This window comes from Erigeron canadensis, chromosome 1 (assembly GCF_010389155.1).
Source record: "Erigeron canadensis isolate Cc75 chromosome 1, C_canadensis_v1, whole genome shotgun sequence".
Lineage (NCBI taxonomy): Eukaryota > Viridiplantae > Streptophyta > Magnoliopsida > Asterales > Asteraceae > Erigeron > Erigeron canadensis.
Window position 1 is genome coordinate 682,721 of NC_057761.1, and position 16,400 is coordinate 699,120.

Below are 16,400 nucleotides of genomic sequence, written 5' to 3' on the forward strand. Positions count from 1 at the left end.
TAAGATATTTGCCAATTGTTTTTACTATTGACTTTTATAGATTTTAGTATTTAGTCAGTATGTCGTCAAACTGATGTTTTACGTCTTCCGTGAAAGCTTAAGAGAGCCAAACGATGATTGTTCTAAGTTTAGGGATTAAGATGATAACTAACTAAAAATTATTGGTAAAAACAATGTTATATCAAGGAATGTTAATGATACAACAACATCATTGTTGTTAAGAATGTTAACAAGGAATGCCAAAAAAACAAAAAGTTATAAGGAGAAGCAAAAAAATAAATAAATATGAAGATCTGAACATGTTATGCAAAATTGCAAATGACCGAAACACAACAAAAGAGAAGCAAAAAATAGACTTCTTTCTTGTTCTCTTGCAGAACTAACTCCAAACCATATTTTCATTCAGCAACAGCAGAAGCACCGTTACGTCATCATATTTAAGTTATTGCGCTGTACTCTTTGTATTTAACTGCAATTTTCCTATCTTTGTTCATCAACAGTTCAACACTATCTTCTCTTTGATCACAATGGCCTTCTCCAAACTTTTGATTGTTCTTTTCGCTCTGCAAGCCATTTTAGCTATTGCATCAGCAACACAAGCAACTGCACCAAAATCAGACCTTTTTCGGGAATATATTGGAGCAGAGTTTAATAATGTCAAGTTTTCAGATGTACCCATCAACCCAAATGTCGAATTCCACTACATACTTGCTTTTGCAATCGACTATACCTCTTCATCTTCTGCCTCCCCAACCAACGGAAATTTCAACGTGTTTTGGGACACAGATAATCTCGGCGCTTCTCAAGTATCTTCCATCAAGAGTCAACATTCTAATGTCAAAGTAGCCATGAGCTTAGGAGGTGATAGTGTGAATGGAGGGAGTTGTTACTTTAGCCCTTCATCGGTCGACTCATGGGTTTCTAATGCTGTTTCTTCACTTACTAAGATCATTCAAGAGTATAACTTGGATGGAATTGATATCGATTATGAGCATTTTCATGCAGATCTTGAAATCTTTGCAGAGTGCGTTGGGAAGCTTATAACCACCCTTAAAAACAACAGAGTAATCTCATTTGTGTCTATAGCTCCATTTGATGATGATGATGTTCAGAGCCATTATCAGGCTCTTTGGAAAAGTTATGGTCATCTCATAGACTATGTCAACTTCCAGTTTTACGCTTATGATGAAGGGACGACGGTGTCTCAGTTTTTGAATTACTTTCAGACACAAATGTCGAACTATGGAGGTGGTAGTATGTTGGCTAGCTTCATTAGTGATGGAAGTGGAGGTTTAGCACCTCAAAATGGGTTCTTTACTGCTTGTAGTAGACTTAGAAGCCAAGGGAAGCTCGGTGGGATCTTTGCGTGGTCTACTGATGATTCAAAGGCTTTAGGGTTCAAATACGAGAAGCAATCGCAAGCTTTGCTTGCAGTCCCTCGTTAGTATGTATGTTATCAGTTGTGGCTATCGAGTCTTGAGAGAAAATTTGTATGCATATAAAATTAGATTATCTACTAGTAAATGTTTGGGTTAATTGCTTGGAAAGTGCTCCAACTTTAACACTTTTGTTTTTATGGGGCTTCAACAAAAAAAACTTCTATTCAAGGGATTGAAATCAACCCAATGTTTATAGTTAATGTTGTTCGTGATGTATATATATGAAGCATCGATTGTTATTTGAGTTCTGTTGACAAACATGCAGAAATCAGAATACTTGATCAGAAAGAACAATGACTATGTTTGGGGGGAAAAAAATGGGCCAATTATCAGTGGATAGTTAAATTTAATCCATACCAAAGCAACCTATTCTTGCAACATACTTCAATACTTTCTTTGCAGCACCCAGATGACACTTTGAAGGAGACTGCATAAATCTAGACAACACCCCAACTGCATAGGCAGGATCGGGTCTAGTGTGGCTCAAATAGATTGAACCACCAACAAGACTTCTAAATATAGTTACATCAACTTTGGCTTCACCCTCTTCTGCTTAATATCTTTCATATGGAATCTTAAGAACATCATCTGTAACCAGAACTTATCAAGCAGTGAATTTGCAAAGTTTTTTTGACTCACAAAAATCGCCTGATCTGATTGACTGCCTCCATGCCCGAGAAGTATTGCAGTAGCCCCATGCCAGTCGTCCCAAACATTTCTTTCATGCCTCGTTACATTCTGCAATTATCTTTACACAAGAACCGGTACATACATATATAAAGGATTAGTGTTGTTGTCCTGTTGAGTCACCTTGTTTCACACATAAAGTTGGCTCATTGCTGTTTCTCATGTACCCATTTCTTGCAAATTAACCATCCTGTTTCAACCCATATGTAGTAACTCTTAAAAAAGCTCTGTGGTTGTTCAACATAGTATTCCTCATATAATTCACTGTTTAAATAAAGCAAAAAAGCAAAATTGACATCTAACTGATGCACAAACTAGAGACTGGGGCAAAAGTTTCCTTAAAATCTATCTCTTTCTTCTGAGAATAAGCCTTAGCTACAAGTCTTGCTTTGTAGCGTAGAATTATAGCCACTTCAAGCCCACTATATTTTTTCTAGTTTAGCAGGAAGAGTAACTAACCTCTATGTATTGTTCTTCTCAATTATTGATGTTATTTCCTCAATTATTGCTTGTCTCCATTCTTCTTTAGTTGAGTGTAGCTGCATGGATCACTAACGCTAAATGCAAATTGACATCTCGCATAGTTTTCCAGCAGGAAGAGTAACTAACCTCCATATAAACAGTTGTACCAACCGCTGCAGGACAAATAAAAGATGTGTTGATACGATGTGCAAAAGTAACATTTCAACTTTTTATAATTACTTGTAGTTGTTTCATAGATTCTTGAGAACTACTCTTCTATAAGTCTACCACAAGAATTTGAACCATGGGTTCACAAGCTCCCTACCTGAACGCTCCTTTCCATTTTCACCACTAACATAACTCACCATTAAATCTTCTGGTCAGCTCAAGATCATCAACATCCAAAGCTTCTTTTAAAGCATGTACTTGCTAAAGGCAAGCTCAGCCCTCTAATTAGCTGAAAGATCCATAAAGTGCTTTAGGACTTCCTCTAAGGAATTATCTTTAACCTGCTGACGAATTATGTGGTAATGAATCATACCATCTTTGGCAAGTCTACCCCTCCTCATTTCTTCACAAAGCTCGCACAATTTACTTGAACATGATCGTCCTCTTTGAAGTAATAAGATCATGAAGAGATTGGATTGAAGTACATCTTCTTTCTGCCAACCGAAGAAGAAAGCAGACTAAATTGTAACTAACCCTGAAACCACCAACAAACATAGCCCAACATGCATTCGAAGAATAAAGCAGACAAATGTTAATCATACAAAAACGTTGGCATATTGGAATAATACATAACATCAACCACTGGGTTCAATAAATAAGCAAAGTTTGGTTTTGTATGTAATGGATTGTAATAATCATAAAATTTTCTGTTTACAGATGGAGAAAATCATATGTATATCTAAATCTGACGCATTATTGAACAAATAGACAAAATAGCATAAGCCCAATATGCATTGTTGTATGCTCCGTATTAATTAATGCAAATGATCTCAAAACTCAAAAGACTACCAATAGACTACCTAAGAAACAGAATACGCTTGTTCAAATGTTGTGGCATTATTCTTGTAGAAGTAGAAGCGGATGAACCCATGTCTTGTTTCTCAGCAATGCAAGATAATGTAGAAACCATACATTAGTAATGTAAAGTAAATTACAGGTTAATGGAATCACCTTATTTGACATAAGGACCAAAATAAAACGAGGTATGTGTAGGAAAAAGGCCTAGCTTTCATGTTGAATATTTTCTTAAAATACGAGTAACTTTTAAAAACAATCCACTTTTATTTATACAAGAGAAAGGCATCCGCGCGTTGCGGCGGTGATGGCGGGGTGGTGATGTAATGGTTGTGCGGCGATGGGGTGATCTATTTGACGGGCCTCAGATTTAAAAATTCGTCAAAAGTATATCGAACGACCTCTCTAATGTAAGAGCATGAGATTTTAAGACCCATAAAATTTTTATAATTTATCGATGTACGGTTTTTGAGATAAAAGATTATGAATAAATTAGAAAAATAAAATGATTTATAAAGGAGAGAAAAAAAATAAGTGATTGAGATTTGAAGCGAGAGACATTGTATTATAGTTATTTTAGGTAAATATAAAATAGATAAAAGAAACATTTTGGGGAAGTAAATGTTGAAACTTAAATTTTAGACAATGGCTATTTGCTTTATAATAAGGTATATTTTAGGGATGTGCACGGGTCGAAACCCGGCTCCACCTGGCATAACCCGTGACCCGCGAAAGCATGAAAATGGAACTGTGACTCAGCCCGTGAAGGTCCGGGTTGGTTCGGGTCAGGGTCAAGCGGGTCACGGGTTTCCTTTACAATTTTTCAGTTTTTGACTTCACCCGACCCGTCCTGACCCTACACGGCCAACCCGTGACCCGCGAATGCACTAAAAACGTGACAAGCGACCCGGCACGTAAGTGTTTCGGGCGGGTCGGTTCAGGCCGGTTCTAGGTCAGGTCACGGGTTTCGATCCAAATGCTCATCCCTAGTATAGATAAGAGATTTTGGACAAAAGCAAGCTAATGGTGTACTTTATTGGGGCCTGACATGAGCTCATCCAACAAGCCCATTATCCAGGTTTATAACATTAGACACCTCTCAGCGGTGCTCATCAGTTGTGAGCAACAAACGTCGCTTAATCACAGCCATTGGCGTGCCTTATTTGGTGGTGCTTGCCGATTTGAATCGTCAGTTAACCGGTGGATGAATGACGAGGCTTAGGGGTCCACCACTGATGTGTAAAGTCAAGTTATAAAATTTATAAACTAGAAATACCTAATTATCGACTATTACACACTTATGGGCAGTGGACCCAACCGTATATAGTATAGAATAAAGGTAAGACCAGGTCTATCCACGGAGACTGATTAAGAGAAAGCGAGTTTAATGTAGTTCAAAAGGGTTTTAGATTTTAGGACTCTCGTCACCTTGGTTTTGAAAGCAGTTAGTTAATTTAAAAAAGTTAGTAATTCCGTAGAATAAATTGAAAAGAGAATTTGTGAAACAATAATACTAAAAAGCAGACCCACTTGGATAGCTCACATGTCAAATTATCACAATGTCACTCATAATGTTGAACTACTTAATATGTAATTAAGATGAACTCTCGTTATACTCAAATCTTTAATTGTAAAAAGTATAGTTATCGCTCTCGCGAATAATTTCTACCCTAACAATCAAGCATTAAGTCCTAAGTTGGTTTTACGATTTAACGTAAAAAGCTTTCTCTCGAACTGCTTCTTAATCGTCTAATTAGATCTCTCTATCATAAACGACTAACACATTCATCCAAATTCGATTGTTTTAATCTCTATCACTAGTTTCTCTCGAACTCCAATGACTTTGAATTAATTAAAGACCGATTAATTCTTTCGTAAACCAATTAGCAATCCTATAGATTTCTCTCAAACTTCTATAATTAATTACCAACTAATTTATATAAGAAATCAAAACAATATATACACTTGGACAAACATGGATCTTCGACTAAATGTAAAAACCGTGTTCAACAATTATAATTACAAAGTGACAACTACATGACATGTTCATATTATCCAAGTGGGTGTAAAGACAATTAGCTACTCATAACAAGATAAATATAACTATCAATCATCAAATATATAAAATCCATAATAATCATTTTATGTAATATAGTCTTGCAACTAAACTAATAAAAAGAGTAATAATAAAAGTTAAAGAATCGAACGCAGTTATCGCTTGCGAGGCTGTGTCGAACAAAAGAACCCATGAAGAAGCTTGTATCCTTAGCGGCTAAGATATTTGTTGTTGTCTCCTTTGCTCACGTTAGAATATTGCACCGCCTTACTTCTTATCTTTTTGGGCCGACTTCAAACAACAAAAATAATAATGTTTTGGGCTTATTTCCTTTTCTTGATCTTATTCTTTTCTTCTACTGATAGCCCATGTGAAACCAAGAGCCTAAGCCCCACGAGTGACGAGACCACCTGTATATATTTTGTTGTCCCACTTTTAATTTGACCAACAATAAAGAGTTTATAACACTTTGTCTTTTTGACTCATATCCCACATGCACCATATGGCCTCAATTAATTAGAAGTATATTGATATTGAATTTTAGGCTCACTCCTAGCCGAGTTCAACTTCATATCCTCTTAGTCCAAGTACTTTATTCAAGACGATATTCAAGTACTTTATATTGATATTCAAGTATATTGATATTCAAGTACTTTATATCGTCTTTCAATTTTCCAGCTCCAATCTTCATATCTTTTCAAATAATGTTTATTTATTCCGTTTTTCGTCAACTTTTATTTTTTAGACCTATAATCATATAAAATCACATATTAAGTATAAAAGTTTATAAAAATGACAATAATACCAACATAAAATAAATAAAAGAAACGATATCGCATAAAATAAATATGTTTAAAGTAGGCGATATCAACCACCAATCCAAGCTTTCACTTTTTTTTATTTCATTTAATAAACGTTTAGATTTAATTAAAAAATAAAGTGATGAGGAATGATGAAATGTTGTTGGCAAGGATGTAACGGTTTAAAAGTGTAGACGTGAGTTAATGTGACAAAACTGATGAGCAAGTGAGGCCATCATCATTGGGAGCAGCCCACTAGACAAAAATTCACAATTTACATCGATTTAATGAAGGTGTTCGTATGTAGAGGTTACTACGGTTTAAGTGGAAAACCTGATTAAGTTGAGTGGATGAAGAAAAATGTGATAATTAGAATTGGTCGTATCATATTAGCAAACATCTGTGAATTATCTATTACCAGGAAACTTTACTCGATTAATTCCAGTATCCACGGTTCTTAAGCAAAAGAAAGTAACCAATAAGCAAAAGAGGTGGATCGCAAAATATTATTTGAATAAAAAGTGTACATATATTTGTCAAATATTTAAAATGTCTCACAATCAAGCTTTAAAGTTTTAGGTTCTTAATAAGGAAAGGAGAGTGATATTCGCACCACATATTTTGATAAATCTACCACACAGTACAACTTTCTGAATACACTGTACAAGCTACTAAAACACATGTGTGGTAGATTTATCACAACTTGTGATACAAATATCATTTTTCTTTTAATTCTCATAAAGAAAAGGTTCAAAGGTAAAAGAATAAAGGTGTAGAGTGTAATACTGTAATGGGCATGAAGGCATTGACATTTGGTGGTATGTGAAATTCCCACCCCTTCAATCGGCATGCGGCATATGTATACCAAATCAGCATCACTATGGTTATATATAGACATTGGCGCGTGTTGGGTATCGTGTTTTGATTTTATTTATTTATTAGGTTTTGCTAAACGAAGGCTTAAGGTCTTTCGTTAAGATGCATTAATATATTTACCATAAAATTCAGGGGTAGACTTTTAATATTAAAATGTACAATCTTTTTATGCACGTTAAATGAAATCCTAAGGGTTTTATTTAGCATTTTCCTTATTTATTTGAGCTATCAATATGAAGACATCCCCACCCCCTTGTTTTTGACATAAATTGATAAGGAAAATCGGCATGATGATGCTAGGGGGGGGAGGGAGCCGAAAGGTTGAACCCTCCCATCTCCCTTCAACCAACCAATCAAATTACTCCACCTCATTTCAATCCTCCAACCTTTTTTTCAACCTTTTTTAGTGGCATCCGATACTCCCAACCTTTTCTTTAAAAGTTTCAATACTTATCCATAACATTAAAAATTTTGCATTCTAAACCCTTTAAGAATATAGTTAACCAAATTATATTAAAAACTAACATTAATATTATTTAATAAGTTCGTTACACAAATACGCTTAAAAACTAACACAAATATTAATTAAAAGTCACAATCCCAACCATACTTCTCGGCAATAGCACGCTTTCGATTGAGGACCCATTCCAACATTGCACCCGTGGCTCGATGATGTGATTTGTTGAAAAACTTGTAATCTTCATTTTCTTGCTTCATGTCGATTAGTTTGTTTTTTTTCTCCTTTTCCTCAATGTATTTTTCATAGGCTTGTTGATGCAACAATGCGTTCTCATCTAACATTTGAGCTTTCTTCGTCGTGTACTCTTGAACAAAATCGTTGACACTTAGACTTGGAAGACGATTCACCAACGGGTTTTTTTCCTTTTCTTGATCGGTTTTCAATGGGAGGCGATGGGTTTTCATTAAGATTCGGTAAAATTGGGTCATCATTACTAGCCGACTCATATTGGCCCGATTCGGTTGACTTCCTTCGCTTCTCATCGTTTGAAAGCTCATCTTGGACGTTTTTTGCTCCAACCACTTAGCATGTTTTTTGACCACCTCCCAAGCACGATTATGAGTAAAATCTTTGCCACTTTTTTTCATATACAACTCGCACGCGTTGTTGTAGACATCAAGATCGTTACAACCGCTTTGCCAAAGACGTGTCTACAATTATAACAAAAAAACAACTTTAACATTATAAATTAAACAACTTAAACAATCCAACAATATTACAAATCCAACAACATTAAACAAATTTAACAATCCAAGAATATTACAATTAGAAACAACAAAATCAAATCAAATTATATCGCTTGGTGGTGTAATCCGTTAAACAAACCCAAAGCCGCATTCAATTCCCTCCATTTTGTTGTTAGAGCATAATGGCTTCGATTTTCATTACCCACGGTTTTGTTGAATTGTGCCGAAACTCTTTTCCAAAAACAACTAGCACTTTGTTCATTCCCGACTTGTTTACCTGTGGAGATTTGTATCCACGCTTGTGCCAAAGCTTCCTCCTCACTCGCCGACCAATTTTGTTTCGGTGCTCTATTTTTGTATCTTCGCTTTGGGACACCAATGTCTTGTTTTTGAACCTCTTGAACTTCAATTCCATCTAAATTCGAAAATACATGAACATAAATCTATATATCAATTCAACATATCAATCATATCTATATCTATATATCAATTCGAAAATACATGAACACAAAACAAATCAAATCTATATCTACATGAACACAATTCAAAACAGAACACAATTCAAAACAAAAATTATATCTATATCTATCATACAAGAACATAAAACAGAAAGTATACCTTGTGGCTGCTCCATTTGCGTTTCGGGCACGGCGTCTTGATCGTATTCCATTTGCGAATAAGAACGATTTGGTTGAACCAAATCATTCAACCAGTCAAACTCATTTGCACCGGGGAGGGAGTCAAGCCATCGAGAGAATACGATTGATTTGGTTGAGAAATAGCGTGTCATGGAAGAGGGGAAATTGGTTCAGGTCGATAGTATTGTTGCGAGGTCGACCCACTCGTCTGAAATGGATCAACGGGTACTTGATGTTGTTGTGGCCGCACCATTTGTTGAGGCTGCCGATGCTAGTTGTGGTGTGATCGAACGGGTTATTGTGGTCGAATCATTTGTTAAGCCCGTCCATGACCACCTTGCACCTTTGACATTGAGTTTTTCATTCTAGGATCCATATTTGGGTTTATATGTTTGTGTATATATGTTATTGTATACAAATATGTAGTGTTTGTGTGGTGTTTATGTATATATATTAATGGTGGAACCAGTTTTGTTAAACCAAAAAACAACCCTAAACTTTCGAAACGATGCAGCTTTAGTCCCTAAAACGGTAACTATACCGTTTGAATTATTTTCATTTAACCCCCCCCCTAACGGTCACCTGAAGCACCAACACCCCAACCCTCTGCGAGAATGCAGTCGCCAACCCCATCTCCCTCCTCAACTCGCCGGAGTGGCGGCCGAACCATTCCCCAACTCGCGAGCTCGCTCCATCTCCCTTGTCATCTCGCTGTCGGCTCCCTCCCCCCTACTGGAGAGAGAATCGGTAAGTTAAGTCAGAGAATCGGTAAGTTAAGTCATGCATCCAATGGTTGTACATTATAAGTCTTAAATTAATAATGGTTGCATGTCAAAAAATTTCATGAAATAACACCATCCCTTGCAAAATTTAAATTCCTTTCTTTAGTTATATGTGGATAAATAACAATATTGGCTATCCCGTGTCAAATTTTTGACATTATAATAACCACACCATATATACTCCCTATATAAACAAACTGCCCCCCTCCTAAATTAAACACTCTACCTTTAAAATTCCTATTTTACCCTTTTAATTTATACTACCACCAAACCCTTTATTCCTAAATCTATATCTATACTATATTAATAAACAAATTAACCTTAATTTTTAACACATTCCTAACTCACACACTAAATCTATCCAATATATTCTTAAACTATTTTACACCCATATTTTTTCAAACTATCTATCTCATTTATTAATTAATTTAAATATTTCCACCTAATATCTCTATTATATTTTTAATAAAGTTATTTACAAAATATACATCTCTTAACCATAAAATAACTACATTACCATTTACATCTATTACTTTAAGATTAATAATCACATCGTTAACACCACCGCCACTAGCACCGCCCGTTGCCGCCACCGCCGCATTGCGCGGGTACCCATCTCGTTTATTTTAACGGGGCCAACCTATTCAATGATATTGGGATCATTTCTATCCTTGTAAATTTGAAACTCTCATTCTCCACCATTATGCATCATATATGCCTATCCTTCTCCTTTATTTAACTCTCTACATTTGAATTATCTAATTTACTCTTCTAACTTACACTATCTTCACATACTTTATCCATGAAATTCAGAAGTTATCCTTTAAAAAATACCATAATTATCTAAAAACCTCATTCAACTCTAAAATTATTGCTTAATGTATTGCTATAGATAAGAACAAACATCTTAATTGCCATAGATTATATCACGAAATGTTTAAACAATAATTACTTTTTAATAACTCACGTAATTACTAACCAATTATGACCTTTTTTATATTCGTACTAAATTTTAACCTCTGATTATTAATTTATTTTAATTGTCTTAGCCTCCTTCCCTACAATTGTATGTGTCATATAGTTGTAAGTGGTTATTTTTCATGGTTTGTTTTTGCACTTCATTTTTTCTTGCATCTAATCCATGACTTATTTTTAAAATGATACATACGGTTAGATGTTGTATTGACGCATCTCATGAAAGTAACCTAGACACTATAAACCGTTACGACATCTGACGCTCTATAGACTGTCGTTGCTGCAACGTTCAAGCACCACTATAGTGAAATTAATAGTGCTACAAAAATATTTTAGGTTTTTCACTTTGAAAGATTTTAAAAATTAAATAAAATTAAGACAAATTAATTAATAACCACACATCCATACATAATTACAAATGTCCACCCTATGAAACTCGAATTTACAATCTTTTATTTGATAACTCGTTTTAGTGAAAGATTAAATAGGAATTTAGCGATGCATAAGTCTAAAACATATGATTACAAATACAAATATTTCATACTAGATTAAACACGCACGTTGTGCGAGACTGACTGAGAACATAAATAAAATATACAATAACAGATTGTTACATTATTGTTTATAATTTATGATAATATTAAAATTTTCATGATTTAAACAATAAAATTATAATTTATGAATATATGATATACGTCAAATATGTTAAAGCATAACTGATAAGTATAAATATTTAGAAATCATAAAAAATGTATAATATATATTCATTAAATATAATATCATAAATACTTTTCAAAAAGATAAACATAATATAATAAAAAATCTCATTGTAAAAAAATTAATGAAGAAAGTATAGTATAATGTATGTAAACATCTTTGTAGTCATATAAAAAAGAAATATAAATATTAATAATTAAGATTAAGATTAGAATTGATGATTAAGATCATACATGTCAACATAAATATAACAATTTAAATAAATAAAAATGACAACTTATTAAGAGATTAAGAGATATATATGTTAGAATTAAATTAAATTATTAAAATAATACTACATATCAATAATATATTGCAACCTATCATTAAGAGATTTACTACATATACAATTTTTTTTTACTTTTATTTATTTATTATTAATTAATGATGTTAGGATAAAGAATAATTTTTAAAAGAATGTTTAAAATTAGAAAATTAATGTAAGTATGACACATAATGAAAAATTTTAAAAGTCATTTTTCTTATAATTGTCAACTAATAAAAAATTATTCTCTCTTAATTATATATAGTGAAGTCATTGTTTTGATTAATGATATTTTCATTTTCTTAAAATATACTTAAATCATTTAAGTTTGACTTATCTAATCTTCTCTTTGTTAGACACAAATTTAATCCATATGGAGTTATATTGTTACCCTAGAATTTGTGTTCATTTTGTATTTTGGATAGGAATATTCTTGTTTTGAAAGCAAAGTTTAAGTAATGAGATTCTGATTGAGTGATGGAACATGTGACAAAATGAAACCCGTAAACATTGTGTGGGCCCATTTTGGAGAAGTGGATAGGGACGAAGCCCAATTTCTAATACACGCCATATTAATATTCTTCCCTCGACTCCTATGCCCCATGCCACCATTGTCGGATTACATATTATTATTTTATAAAGGGAATGGTTATATAAAGTTTTTAGGCATTTAAGTTTAATTATGAAATACTCACGTACTAAATTTTTAATTTACAATATTTATGTGGGTTCAGGTATTTATATATTAAACAAAAATATTAAGAATTTAATATGTGAGGAGTTGTTCACCTAAACTTAGGTATCAAATAATATTATATTCACTTTTCCTTTTTATGAAAATATATATAACAAACAATATAACATGATCTTTTTATTTTATACTTTTCAAATTTATTTTCATGCTAAACATATATTGCAACTTAAGATTTTGATGATACATTTCAAGTGGCTGGATTAAGTGGTAACATGGTTTGATTAAGTGGTTAATACTTTTGTCCTTGAAAAGAGGGGTCAAGGGTTCAATACTCACCTTATGCAAAGGCTGGAGGTCCTTTTTTATCATTTAGATAAAACCTGAAGCAGCCTTTTTACTTTGGTAGAGATAAGACTGTCTATATCCTAACTAGGGATGTGCAAATGGCCCGACCCAGCCCGAACCGCGAAAACCCGGCCCGGCCCGTGACCCGCAAGTGCATGAAAATAGGAACCATGACTCGGCCCGTGAATGTACGTGAAAGGACTGAACTCGATAGACCGAAAATACAATGTTTTTTAAATTTTTTTTATACCCCACTGCGCCGCAGTGGGTTGAGCACTCTCCACTGCGCCACAGTGGAAAGGCTCGGATCAGAATGTGAAACTGCCCCACTGCGCCGCAGTCGGTTAGACACCCTCCCACTGCAACGCAGTGGGAGAAAACCAAAACTTTACGTGGGTTTCCACTGCGCCGCATTGGGCAAGACCACCCCCACTGCGCCGCAGTGAGCCACCTGATTAGCAACCCTAAACCATTTCAACCCTTGAACAAACTTGCAACCTTCACAATTCAACATGAACTTCATAAAACACATTCCAAAGGTTACAAAGACAACATAGACACATTTTAAACAGGCTTACAACATCATCTAATTTCAAAAACCATGAACACCATCAAATGGGTCATTTACCCATTTTGACACAATTTTCGCCCAAAACTCAATTATACAACTTTCCAAAAGAACTTGAACTTGACCATTTACAGAAATACAACAGTAGTCAGACATCAAAACATTATGTACCAAGAGCCAAGAGAGGAGGGACAACTAAGCCTCTAACCAAAAGATCGTCATTCTTCCACAAATGACTAAATACCTCAAGTCTTGCAAAAACTTCACTTCAAGCTCTAGATCAACACTTTCCAGCCATCAATACTAGTTCCTTCTTCCGGAACTACCTATAAAAGGGTAAACAACTAAAATATAAGCAAAGGCTTAGTGAATATACTTGCATACATTTACGGATACGAAGGAGGGCAAAGTACAAGGACTTTTACATGTAACCTATGGCATCGTCATGTCACATTTACATACTCACCTTGTACACTAACAACACATATATGGACCCATATAAGCTAAACAATCATATCTATCGGGATTCTTAGGCCCCAGAGGTTCTTAGGCCTCCAATCACAATGCCCCACATGGGCTTATGCCACATCAATTACCACAATGGATTTACAAACTTCAACATGAAATGGTCAAAACCACCATGGACAAAAGGCTTCAACATGATATGGTCAATTGATCCAACATAAACATAAAGTATGCAAATATACTCACCTCCTCCGCAAAAAGGACAACAATGCTAAAACGAATAAGCACAATCAAGCTTCAACCTATAATCATAACATAAAATGCATAAGCTTACATTCACAACTTGACTAGCTTAGTTCAACCTAGCCATTCTCAATCACTAGCATTTTCTAAACCCAAAACCCAACCCATTTGTCATTGAGTTACTTTTATCTTTAACACAACTTTAGGTAGTTCATCCTACCATTTTCATTCATATTTCAATAACTAACAAAATTCATCTTTTCTTACAAACTCAATTTTTCGCATTGAACTTATCAATTTCATACCTAAACACATCATTTAACTCGATGACAACTAGGTTACCTAAGGAATTGGGAAAAATTAACCATAAATCATTTTCTAGCAAAACCCCCAATTTGGTTCATCCATGAACCCTAATTTCAAAAGAAAGATAAAAACTAATTTAAGGGAATTCAATACCTCAAGATTCAATGAGCTAATTCAAGACTTAAATTGAAAATCCTCTTTTCCCCTTTCTTCTTTGAAATTTTCGGCCACCGCTACTCAAAATCCACAAACCCTAGCTTTTCAATTTTTTGAATGAAGATTATATAATGGTGATGTTTAGTATAATGATTTCCCTTTTTGAATTAGAGAGAATTAAGCTTTTGATTTTGAAAGAAAAGGATGGAATTGCATGAGGAAATGAAGAAGAGTTTAGTGGAAGTATGAGTAAGGAGAATGTATGTGGCTGACACTCTCTATGGGTGCCATGATCCACTTCCAAATTTGTGGGTATTTTACTCGCTATCTGTTAAAGTTCCAACTAAATTAACCCCATATCCAAAAATAAAATACTAGGAAATTAATTTAATGTCAAAACTATGAAAAGGGGTTAATTTCTTTTAACTTAAAATCTTTGGGGTGTTACAGTACAGTTCGAGTCGGGTTCGAGCGGGTCGCGGGCGGGTCACGGGTTTTCTTTACCTTTTCAATTTTTGGCTTGACTCGGCCCCTACGGGTGGGTCGGTTCGGGCCGGTTCCGGGTCGGGTCATGGGTCACGGTTTTTCTCTCATCCCTAATCTCAACCCTCTTATACACCATTGTGGTATTAGAACCCAAAACCCGTATGAAACGGCATTTGGTGTCACATTCTATTTCAAGTTAACCACAAAATCTCAAACTACAATTTTATTTATTTATTTTTTTTAATTTTTTTTTGAAAGATGTGGATTACTCGCAGCGGATGGTCTAGCATATGTTGTTTTAACCGGGTTCGCGCTAGAGAACCCTCTCACATCCAATACCTAGTAACCCCCAGCTAAACCGGCTGAAGACATGAAATTTAATTGAGATAAAACCTTGTCTCTTCTTCAGGACTCAAACCTGCTTCACAAGATGACTTTATTTGTGAAATTCCTTGAAATGTTTTTCTCATGTCTCGAACTCGAAACTTCTAGCATATAAAACTGGTGTTCAACCACTGAAATATAATGAAAAATATATAGTTACCGACGCTTTTGTAAAATATCAAAGTTACAAAAACAAAATTCACATAGGATTTATAGAGCACGTGGTCTTGTAAAAATATCAGCCTAATTAGTGTCTTTAAGTCATATAATTATGGCAAAAACCTATCGTGGACCATATAAATTAGTTAATCTTAAATGCCGTTATAAAGTCGGGAAATCTGTAATCTTATCTAAAGATTTGCTAGAAGAAAAGGACACACCAACCATTATGATATATTTTAAAATGGAAAAAAACATGAGGGATTTATCATTACTAATTTACTGTGAAACGAGTACTTGTTTTTATTTTGATATTTTGTAAATAAGGATTATCCTATCATTTAGAATACTTCCATAAAAATCTTTACATAACACACATTTCTATAGAGGGGTATGAGGGATATGTGGTAATGCAACGACGTCATTTAGTAAAGAGCTATGAAATCTAAATATGACGATATTGGTAAGTGGTGATGATGAAAATAGTGGCAACAAGCCAACAACATATATGTGTGTAAGTGTGGGAGGAAAACCCGTAGAAGGTGGATACAAAGGGTTATGAATTGAATAACAATTTTGTTAAAAAAGATATATTACGAGTAATATATTACTGGAATTGATATTTTAAG

At 34.3% G+C, this 16,400-nt stretch overlaps 1 protein-coding gene and 1 long non-coding RNA gene across 4 annotated transcripts; one reads left to right on the plus strand and one right to left on the minus strand.

Annotated features, from left to right (window-relative positions):
* The first annotated feature begins 496 nt into the window (after nt 1-496).
* Nucleotides 497-1,445, plus strand: LOC122585183 (chitinase 2-like). The gene has a single exon (XM_043757296.1). It carries the CDS (start codon nt 528-530, stop codon nt 1,443-1,445), a length of 918 nt encoding a protein of 305 aa, XP_043613231.1. The 5' UTR covers nt 497-527.
* Nucleotides 1,446-1,750: 305 nt separating this feature from the next.
* Nucleotides 1,751-3,893, minus strand: LOC122585858. Of its 3 annotated transcripts, XR_006321802.1 has the most exons (5): nt 3,617-3,663; nt 3,130-3,250; nt 2,954-3,045; nt 2,586-2,761; nt 1,751-2,316 (listed from the first exon to the last, which is right to left on the minus strand). It is a non-coding gene; the product is annotated as an uncharacterized LOC122585858 (long non-coding RNA). The 3 variants fall into 3 exon arrangements; XR_006321800.1 differs by having other exon boundaries at nt 3,130-3,893; XR_006321801.1 differs by lacking the exon at nt 1,751-2,316 and adding an exon at nt 2,360-2,390 and having other exon boundaries at nt 3,130-3,893.
* Between the last annotated feature and the right edge of the window lie 12,507 nt (nt 3,894-16,400).